An 11,722-nucleotide genomic window follows, 5' to 3' on the forward strand; every position below is an offset into this window, starting at 1 on the left:
AAAAAAAAAAAAAAAAAGAAATTACCCAGTTCCAGGTATTTTGTTATAAGCAACAGAAACAGACTAATACACACGGTATGTGCAAAACATTATTGGAGTTAAGGAAGAAATACTCATATCTCTACTACAGTTATTATTTTAATCTCATACTTTAAAATTATCTTTATTTATCATTTATATATTTCATAATGTATATTTTAATATGCCAGCAAATATATAGAGAATAGTCTATCTCTATATCTGTATACAGTAGGCTTGCTCAAGAGTTTCTTATTCTTTGGGATGTTTGATTAAAAAGCTTGGAGGCCAACCATTTGCCTTAGAAAATTCTTAATATTATGTTAGTATAAATATATAAATGTGATGTAATCTCACATTAGTATAAGGTCTAATGACTCTTAGACTTTGTAAACTTATTACTGGCTATTACCCCAAGTAATTTACTACCAAATATGTAAAATAAGATTTAAAATCATTGGGGTTTCATGTTAGTCAGGGTTCTTTGGTTTTAAGCAGTAGAAACTAACTTTGAGCAACTTAGGCAAGGATACTGAAAACAACACTAGCTGGCTCACAAAATCAATAGAAAAGCTGGGCCATCTGGCCTCCCAAGAGCAGAGCTATGGCAGCCCTAAAACTCAGGATTAAAGTCACGGGGACTAACTCTTAGGGCCCTGCTACTGGTTGACTTAGCTCTAGTTAACCTTCCCTCCCCAAATGTCTCCACTCAAGATTCACATTTCCAAGAAAAAAAACCTGATGGCATACCTTGGGTCACATGCCACACCACTAAAAATCTTTTATAAGCCCCGGTCCATGTGTATTTCCTATGGATTGTGCAGGGACGGTCCTTTCCATCCATATCTATAAATTCCTACACTAAGACATGAATACTTGCTGAAAAATGCCAATTCTGGTGATGTAGTTTTTTCTTCATATCCAGAAACCAGAAAGAGAAAAAAGTGTTGGGTTATTAATCTAAAGTGTCACTTTCCTGCTAGGAACAAAACTTGATTTTTATGTGGTTGTGGCTTTTCCCCCCTTTACATTTCCGTTAAATGACATTTGAATTCTTAAACTATCTTTTAGAAATTGAAACAAAAATATTCACCAAGGGACAAATATAATTATAATTATTTAATATAAATAATTGGAGACCCTTAATAAATTTTAGGAAATTTAGAACCAATTTTAAATTAAATTTGCTTTTAAAATTCATTTTCTTTTTCTATTTATATAAATAAAATCCAAGTTTAACTACTCTGCTTTTAATTCACAGGAAAAGACTAGATAAAATGTTTAGATTTAAACTTAATTTTTCTGAAATGTAAAATGCCTGTAGTAGAGGTAGAGGATGTATTTGGGAGAAAAGTGATATTAAGTGCTGATTTGATTCCCTTTCTTCAGATAGCCTGTATGAAAATATTTAAGGAAAAATGTTCAAGCATAGATTAGATAATCTCTTTGCAATTAGCAAAATGATTTAGTGAGGACTTTTGCTATCAAATAATAAACTTTTTTAAAGGCAGAATTCAAAGGCCATAGATTTAAATTCTGTTTAGTACAGGATTTATGAATATATAGAGTAGGTCATTAAGGGATGCAGTTAATGTGCAACCAAAACACACTCCCCACCCCTCTGTCCAAGTATATTTCTACCATTGAAATTCCCATTCAGCCAAATCTAGTCTTTGAATTTCATGGTAAAAGTCAAATGCCATCTTGGAGGAATCAAAAAAATCTTTAGTGCTTTTTCTCTACTTGGTTTATAAAATAAGCAGCCAGAGCCTAAAACTAATTTGACAACAAGGAGGTAGTTTTCAAATCAGGGAAATCAGAAAGTGAAAGCCCATGATTTGGGTATAACCTATTAAGTCCAGAGCAGGTCAAGGACAGGAATACTGTACACTCAGAGGTAACCAGACCCCCTTGCACGAGGAGCAGGAGTGTGAAAACAAGGAGATCTTACTCCAAATTCTCTTGAGTGTCAGTTATGATTATGTCTGACCAGGTAGATTTAACAGAATGCCATGACTGAAATATTTGATTATACCTCTTCATTGTAGCCCTTCAGTTTGTAATCTCTATTACTTCTATTAATAATGGTGCTGAGTTAGAGTAGAGGTAGAGGATGAAGGTAGAAGGACTGTAGCCCTTCGGTTTGTAATCTCTATTAATTCTATTAATGGTGTTGGTTTACATAGATGTAGTTAATTTGAAACTGACTTACAGTCAGATCAGATTCATCTAAGGTTGATTGATGGAAAATAATTTTATGCCTATACACGGGTTGCCTGTTATGTGTATAACATCATATAAAAACATTCCCAAATTTACCAGAATTTGTTATGGGTAGGGGAAGGGAGAAGGAGGGTAGGAAGCACACCATTTAAATAACAATTACATGCCAAAATATGTAATACAGACAAATAGTTTAAAATGTAGAAGATCCAAAGATATAGAAATTAGTATGATTGGGAGCAGAATGAAAGTCAGCATGGGAGAACTAAGACCTGAAATGGGGCTTTAGGGAAGGGTAGGATTTGGATATAAGCAATAAAAAATAGGAAGACCGTTCTGTATTTTGGTTATGCAGAAATTCATCTAGGACCCCTTAAGGTGACATTCAAGTCCAGTAGAAGCTTTGAGGAAATAGAATTTTAATGTTGGCTTATAGGAAAATATTTACAACAGTTGGAATTTCTTTACATGAATAATTAATGCAAGAAATCTTACCTCTTTCTTCCAGGTGTGTCTGCACAGCTCACCAACACCCGGCACCATCGGAACACATCCGTAGGAACACCATTTTGGATGGCTCCTGAGGTTGGAGAGAAGTTTTTTGGGGGTCTTGTTTTGTTTTGGTTTGGTTTGGTTTTTCTTAGCAATTAGAAATTCTTTTGTTTTATTGGTCATGAATATTCATGGGGTACAAAGCTGGTTGTCACCACTTGTGCCCAAGATGTGATGACCAGATCCACACTGGCAGCATGCCCATTATACAAATTGTGATTATACCCCATGTCCCCCACCCAATTATCCCTGATCTCCCTCCCCATCCCACTTTCCCCCACTCTACTTTGTATCCCTAGGTATGCTCTCTCCCTCTGCAAGTCCAACACACCACTGTGGTCTTTCTTTCTTCCTTCTTTCTCTTAGCTCCCTCTTATGAATGAGTACATGCAGTATTTATCCCTCTGTGCTTTGCTTATTTCACTCAACATAAGTTTCTCCAACCTCATCCATGTCGCTGTGAATGGCAGAATTTCATTCTTTTTCTATGGCAGAGTAGTATTCCATGGTGGATATATACCACATTTCCTTATCCAGTCATCCATCAATGGAAATTTAGGTTGGTTCCATGTCTTAGCTATTGTGAGCAGAGCTGTGATGAACATGGAAGTGCAGGTATCCCTTTGACATGATGATTTCCATTCCTTTAGGTATATACCCAGAAGTGGGCTTGCTGGGTCATTCAGAAGATCTATCTGTAGTTGTTGGAGAAATCTCCATACTGTTTTCCATAGTGGTTCTACTAATTTACAGTCCCACTAACAGTGTAGGAGTGTTCTCTTCTCTTCACATTCTTGCCAGCATTTATTATTCTCTGTCTTTTTGATTATAGCCAGTCTAACTGGGGTGAGGTGATATTTCAATGTGTTTTTAATTTGCATTTCCCTGATGACTAATGATATTGAGCATTTTTTCATGTGCCTGTTGGCTATTTGTATGTCTTCCTTTGAAAAATGTCTATTCAGCTCTTTGCCCATTTTTTAATTGGTTTATTGTTTTTTTTTACTGTGTAAATGCTTGAGTTCCTTGTATATTATGGATATTAATCCCTTGTCAGATGCATAGTCAGCAGAAATTTTCTCCCTCTCTGTAGGTTGTCATTTCCCTCTGTTGATTGTTTCTTTTGCTATACAGAAGCTTTTTAGTTTGATATAGTACCATTTGTTTATTTTTTCTTTTGTTGTCTGTGCTTTTAGGCTTGTGTTCATAAAGTCTGTGCCAAGACTTCGTTCTGAAGTCTCTCACCTATATTGCCCTTTAGTAATCTTACAGTTTCAGATCCTATACCTAAGTCTTTAATCCATTTTGAGTTGATTTTAGTATGTGGTGAGAGGTGCAGGTCAAGTTTCATTCTTCTGCATATGGATAACCAATTTTTCCAGCACCACTTATTGAAGAGGCAGTCTTTTCCCCAATGTATGTTTTTGTTGCCTTTGTCAAATATCAGATGGCTGTATGCCTGAGGGGTGATTTCTGGGTTCTCTATTCTGCTATACTGGTCTGAGTGTCTATTTTTATGCCAGTACCATGCTGTTTTGGTTACTATAACTTTGTAGTATAATTTGAAGTCAGGTAGTGTTATACTTCTAGCTTTATTTTTTTTTACTCAGGATTGCTTTGGCTATTCAAGGTCTTCTGTTGTTCCATATGAATGTTGAGATTGTTTTCTCTGTTTCTGTGAAGAATGTCATTCTTATTTTGATGGGGATTGCATTGAACTATAGATTGCTTTGCTCCTAGAGCTCATTAATAATTTCAGTAATGCTGCAGGATATAAAAATCAATGCTCCCAAATCAGTTGTATTTATATTCTCCAATAATGAGTTAACAGAGAAATCAAGAAAGTAAGCCCATTTTCAACAGTCAAGAAAAAATATAATACCTAGGAATCAATTTAACCAAGGAGGTGAAATATCTCTACAATGAGAACTACAAACCACTACAGAAAGAAATTAAAGAAAACTCAAAAAGATGGAAAAGACATTCCATGCTCTTGGACTGGGAGGATCAACATTGTGAAAATGTCTATACTAACCAAAGCGATCTACAGATTCAATGGATAGTGTTTTGAGGGAGACAAATATTTGATCCTTTCTGACTTTCCTTTTTACGTGTGCTTTATCTCCATAAATATTTTGGAATATACTAGAAGAAAATGTCAGTTTTGTTATTTAATGTGAGATGTTTTGATGTGTAAGGAGGAACGTGGGAGGTGCTCAACAAATGAATACATGAATAAATGAAAGATTGAGTGAGTGAATCAGATGAGATAAAGAGAAACTACTTACATCTTTTATATTTTATAAAATTTACTTTTAGTTGTTTAGCATGTATCTATATTAATGATATTTACATTCCGTTTCATTTTTTTATTGAAAAAAATTTGATTATACGTATTTGTGGGGTAGAATTACTAGGCAAAGACTTTACATCCTGTTGTAAACCACAATAGAAATATGATGAGAACCCTCACCCTTTGGTAGATCAGATTCAGGCGCATTAACCTCTATGACAGCTTTGCATATTGAGTCACTCCACCTGAGGGCTATGTTCAGATTTGGGCAAAGACTTTACATCCTGTTGTTAAACCACAATAGAAATATGATGAGAACCCTCACCCTTTGGTAGATCAGATTCAGGCACATTAACCTCTATGACAGCTTTGCATATTGAGTCACTCCACCTGAGGGCTATGTTCAGATTTAGTAGATTCTTTTCACTATTACTTTTGGGAAGTTCTAGATAAACTGCTAAAATAGTTGAGGGAAAAAGTTTTTGAGAGTAACATCTTCTCCCCATAGTCACTATTAATGCCTTTAATCTTTTAAATTATGTTTGTCAATAAAGAACACTTAGTTTTGAAAACTCTCTCTGCAACCATTTGGAAAAGCTCTGCTATTTATCTACAATTTTCTAGGGAATGAAAGGAGGAGAACTAATTCAAATACTATATTAATATTGCAAAACCTTATAATTAAATTTGTTTGAGGATTATATCCTCGTGTACTGTTTCTACTTGAATACTAATTCAATTATTACTTGCAAAAGAAAGCTAAAATGTAAACAAAATAAAATATGGACAGAGGAAACATTGTTATAGGAAACTTTTTAAAAAGTTCAATGGTTTATAAAAATTTTTTAACAGGGAGTACATCGTAGAATAAAAGTAGGAAGTATATTCATATAAGCAAAAGCAAAACTGAATAAGAATCTCAAATGAGAGTTTCTTTAGAGTTTGTTTTGGTGTATTGCTAGTGTTTTTAAAACTTACAAAAAATTTACAAAAATGAGAAGTTGATAATAGTGTGATTGTAATACCAATCATTGCATTTTGTTTGCCTATATTAATAATATAATAATGAACATATCATATAATTATATTATTATATAATTTATACTTTAGCTTCATTTTTTTAAATGTTAATTTATAGTAACAAAGCCATTGCTATATTTGTTTACTATTTAGTAAAAACACTCATTAATATGCAATTACTAGACATTTTTCAAGTCATTATTTATTATTAATAAACCTATGGTAGCACAAATAAGGCTTGAAAGTTCTTTCCTACTTAATAAACTGATGGATATTATAGAAAAGAAAAAAGGCTCACTGCAGTTTTTTCAAGCTGTCATATAAATGTATTTTCAAGCATGTCATATTCATTTCTCTGTAATAAGTACTTTCTAGTCTTGAAGAACATATTTTGAATAACAGATTTTCTAGTTAATCAAGATATCCCATATATATACCACCTCTGTGTTATTAATGACAAATTTCTAAGAATTAGAAAACAATAAGGTAAACTAATGTATTCACCATAAAGGCATAGATGTATTTCAGTGTTTTTAGGGCCTCAAAGGCAAACTTGTTCAAATGTATAATCAGTTGAAAGTGAAATTCTTGTTTTGATATTCTTTGATTAAAATCTATGTCATTAGATAGAGCATGGTGTTGGTAATATCAAGGTCAAGAGTTCGGATCTCCATACCAGCCAGTTGCCAAATAAATAAATGAATGAATGAATATATACATACATACCTGCATTCATTCTGCATCAAAGGTAGTGATTGTTAGTTACCTAACACCAGTCTTCCCACACTGGAGTACATGTGTACCAAGATGAAGGTGTCAAAGGAAGAAATAGTGACTTGGTAGGTGACTATACAATTTATCATACAAATCAGGACACCTTGGAGAGTGAAAGAGGGGTGGTGTTTAGAAAGATTCTAGGACAAAAGGCATAAGCCAAAAATGTACCAGGCAAACTGGGACATAAATTCATCTGAGACTACTGGGAGATAGATGTTCCCGGACCACACGTGTGAAGCCATAAAATAATGCATTATCCTGAAGCAATAATTTTACCAAAAAAAAAAAAAATAGTGGGACAAAAACATCATTTTTATGCCAAGGCAGACAACAGAATGAAAAAAGTACATATTATGTATTTTTACATTTTAAACAGTTCTATAGAGATATAATTTAGATACCATACAATTCATTCATTTAACGTGTACATTATTATATTTAGTGTATATTCACAGGGTTGTGCAACCATCACCACAGCGAATTTTAGAACATTTTTATTCCCCCTAAAAGAAACTCCGTACTCCTTAATAGTCACTTCCCATCTCCTGCCAAACTCCCCTGCCCTAAGCAACCTTAATCTATTTTCTGTATCAATGGATTTGCCTATTCTGGACATTTCACATAAATGGAATCATACAATATGTGGCCCTTGAACTGGCTTCTTTAACTGAGTGTAATGTTTTCAAGGTTTATCATGTTGTAACATATATCAATAGTCAACTCCTTTTCATGACTGAATAATAGTCTATTTTATGTATATACCACATTAGCTTATCCATTCATCAGTTCATGGACATTTGGGTTGTTTCTGCTTTTGGGCTATTTGAATAATACTAATATTTGCCACATGAATTTTTAATGTGAAAAACTGTAATGTAAAAAAATGGCCTGGAGTATTATTCTGCTTTTTCCAAGACTCTTATGGTTGTTCCTAGTACTTCAGGCTGTGCTCTCTGATTTTGGCTTTTCACTCTCCTGTGATATTAAAAATATTTTGGTAGGGAAGTTTGAGAAGCACTGTGTAAGATGCTGTCCCCAACATACTGACTCTAGTTTGGGAAACTATATTTTCTCTCTCTCTGTCTCTTTATCTGTCTTTCTCTCTATATACATGTATATACACATATATAGATTTTAGCTATATTTATGTATGTATTTATTATTGGCCTTCAGGTGCTTAGAAATAGATTGGTTCATGGCTGTTTTGTGTATTTGCCCATGAACTTGCCACACAACTCAAAACCAGAATGTTACCAATAGAACACATTTGCTTCTATCTCTTCTATTCCGTCTTCTTGCCTCTTCTCTGGCATAGTTATCATTGCCTTCCTTTTATTTTTTAATCATGCTGGTAAAGTTTATTCTTAAACTATTTCCTGTCATTGTTATTAGTATCTGGTATGAATAAAGATTTATTTAAGAAGGAGTCACTTTTCCTGGATGACATGTGTGTAAATATTACCAACTAAACTCCAGTGTGCCAACACAGGGCTTTTTATAGTGTATTGTCTAATAGTAAGTGGAGTCAGAAAGATGAAATATTGTTCCAGATAAGACCTTAGGCTTCTTTCACTTTACACACCATTTTACATTTCACTTACATACTACATTTTATTATTGTTAAATGATACAATTCTAATCTTCCATCATCCCCAAATTATTTTTTATTTTTTTGTGGGTTGTCACTCACAAAACATAAAATTTTTAAATATAAAAAAATAGTTCTTAAAATGTAAAGTTGAATTTCCTTTTTGTGATCACTGATGCTAACAACTTTCATGGTCAATTTGTATTTGTGTTTACACATTTAGAAATAAACTGGGAAGTAATTAATGTAAAAATTTTTCTATATAATACTGCAAAAACAAATCCTCCTTTATTCTTGTCTCTCAATTACATCCTTTAATTAGTGACATGTATTTAAACCTGGTTGAACTTTTACAGTCTCACGTGGCCCCAGATAATCTGTTGGTAAATCTTCAGCAATGTTTATTTTTTTTATTCAGTTAACTTTTCTTTTATTAATCACTTAAACCTTTTTGTATGTCTTCAAAATTGTCTCATTCCTCCCTTGGATACCCTTGCCTTCTAGCTGCCAGTAAAGATCAAGGCCATCTAAATGAACTGCCCTTAAGCTAATTTTTCTTTACTTCCTTTGCTTTTAATTCTTAAAAAATGTGTTCTCTATCTTTGCCCAGGTGAATGTCTCCATTCCCTCATCAAACGTTTATTGAATGACTACCACTGCACAGTCTTTAGCTGTGCCTTTGATCCCATTTGGGACATTGTTTCTTTCCTCTTTTTGTTTCACGTTTTGAAAAATACTCCTTTTCATAGGCTTCTTCCCTGTTCTCAGAATAAAAATACTACTACTAATAATAATTTGGCCTTTTATGCTTTTCCTAAGTTTCCACCTTTGTCTTTACTTGTAGCTATCAAACTTCACCGGTTTAAATGCTGACACTTTGTTCTAAACATTTTGCTGCATGCTCGTTAAAGTCACAAACTTTACCTTTTTTTTCATTTAAAAAAAAATTATTTATTTTTGATTGTACGTATTTATGGGGTACAGAGTTGACTCTCAGTATTTGTACAGTATGTGATGATCAAATCAATGGTATTAGCATGTTCATCATTACAAATTGTAATCACTTTTTGTGTCCCTCACCGAATTACTCCCTAACCCTGTACCCCTCTCCCTCTCCCCCTTTCTCACCTCTAGTAACTATAGGTTTGTTCTCTCCTGAAAATACAACATTTTATTGGGGTCTGTCTTTCTTAGCTCTGAATTATGAGTGAGAACGTGGTATTTCTCTCTCTGTGCCTGGTTTATTTAGCTTATTTTCTTCAAGTTCATCCATGTTGCTACAAATGGCAGAATTTCATTCTTTTTTTATTGCTGAGTAGTATAAATACCATTTATATTATATTCCATTGTGTATGTATACCACATTTTCTTTATCCAGTCATCTGTTGATGGACATTTAGGTTGGTTCCGTATATCTTGCCTATTGTAAGTAAAGCTGCAATAAACATGGGAGTGCAAGTATCCCTTCAACATGATGATTTCCATTTCTTTGGATACCTACCCAGTAGTGGGATTGCTGGATCTGTAGTTGTTTGAGAAACCTCCATACTGTTTCCCATAATGGCTGCACTAATTTACAGTCCCTTCAACAGAGTAAAAGAGTTCTCTTTTCTCCACATCCTCACCAGTATTTGTTTTTCTCAGTCTTCTTGATAATAGCCAGTTTACCTGGGGGGAGGTGATATCTCAGTGTGGTTTTAATTTGCCTTTGCCTGATGATTAGTGATGTTGAGCATTTTTTCATGTACCTGTTGGCCATTCTTACATCTTCCTTTGAAAAAATGTCTATTCAGCTCTTTTGCCCATGTTTTAATTGGATTATTTGGGTTTTTTTACTGTGAAGTTGACAAACTTTGCCTTTCTTGTTGTTGTTTTCTACTAGGTGATTGCCTGTGAACAGCAACTAGATACCACTTATGATGCCAGATGTGACACTTGGTCCCTGGGCATCACAGCCATTGAGCTGGGTGATGGCGATCCTCCGCTAGCTGATCTACATCCAATGAGAGCACTCTTCAAAATACCAAGGTCAGGCAACTAACAGTGGGTCCAGTATCTGCAGCCCATTTTTCTTCCTCCAGCCATTGAGTGCTCATCATGGAAATATTCTGATATATTCCCACAAATTGGGAGCATAATGGCCTGGAGTATTATTCTGCTCCTCCCAAGACACTATTTATTCAGTAGTTGCATTTCACTGGTCTAAGTAAAGGAGCTTTCTCTTGATAATCGATGTATCTTTCTTTCTTTTGTTCAGATCGGCTCTCAGAGTACAGCAGTTCCTCCCACTTTTTACCCACTCCCCAATGAGTCAGTGAAGCACCCCTGTCTATAGTCAGTGCAACAGTGATTTGCTTTGGTTCACCTACTAATCTAGTAATTTTTTACTACTTGCTAAGATTTCTCTTTGTTCAGAACTTTAATAATATTATTAAGAAAATTAAAAATAAAATGCATTGATAAAATAATAATATTTTAAAGTATGTTAATATTTTGAATATGTTAATAAAAAGCAATAAATTTAGAGAAATAATGCATACACAAATCTGTGATGACAGGGACCCAGGGCATGGTGGTAGGGTGGTATATTACAGTTTGTTACTACACTCTCCATTAAACAAATTTTGTGGTCCCAATGCCTATAAAACAGAGAATCATATGTACAAACCCCAGGGGGTGGCGGTGGGAGATATTGTTCTGGTCCTAAAGAAATAATACCAATGTGTGTTTTCATTTCCAAGTGAATCCACTTGGAAGATTTGGCATGTAATTAAATTATTATAAGACCAAAACATTTGAATTTGTTTTTAACCTTACCTTTGAATTTTGTGTCCTATCAATATGTTCTGTATTATGATACCTTAGATATATATCACCCTTTATATAACAATTCAGTGTTATATCAGGTCTTACTGTTTGTAAAATACGCTGCTTAATTGGTAATTGGAGAAACAAGGTTACAGAAAAGAAAGGAAAACCTTCTCTATACCAAGTCTAAAACATTGTATTAAATTGGAGGAAAACAGAAAAAAAATCTGTTTTTTTCACCCCGTTGTCATTCAATATATAAGATGAAGCACTGTACTTCCCAGGCCATTTTAATTGTGGTTTAAGCCACCATATTTAACCTAATGTTATTACTCTTTGTAATGATGCCACATGGAAGAATGATGCCCCTACTGATATATGTATATATATTGTACCTAGGTAATACACAATGTGCAAAGTTATTCTGGAAACTGTATCATCTT

At 34.0% G+C, this 11,722-nt stretch overlaps 1 protein-coding gene across 1 annotated transcript in view; it reads left to right on the forward strand.

Annotated features, from left to right (window-relative positions):
• MYO3A (myosin IIIA) overlaps positions 1-11,722 on the forward strand; it is a gene marked incomplete at both ends in the record, with an annotated part of 170,671 nt that overhangs the window by 982 nt on the left and 157,967 nt on the right. The window contains 2 exons of the mRNA XM_008587797.1: positions 2,750-2,826; positions 10,354-10,499. Of these exons, the coding sequence (XP_008586019.1) occupies positions 2,750-2,826; positions 10,354-10,499 (223 nt within the window). The remainder of the gene's footprint in view (positions 1-2,749; positions 2,827-10,353; positions 10,500-11,722) is intronic.

The sequence above is a fragment of the Galeopterus variegatus genome, unplaced genomic scaffold, assembly GCF_000696425.1.
Source record: "Galeopterus variegatus unplaced genomic scaffold, G_variegatus-3.0.2 Scaffold4545, whole genome shotgun sequence".
NCBI classification, from domain to species: Eukaryota; Metazoa; Chordata; class Mammalia; order Dermoptera; family Cynocephalidae; genus Galeopterus; species Galeopterus variegatus.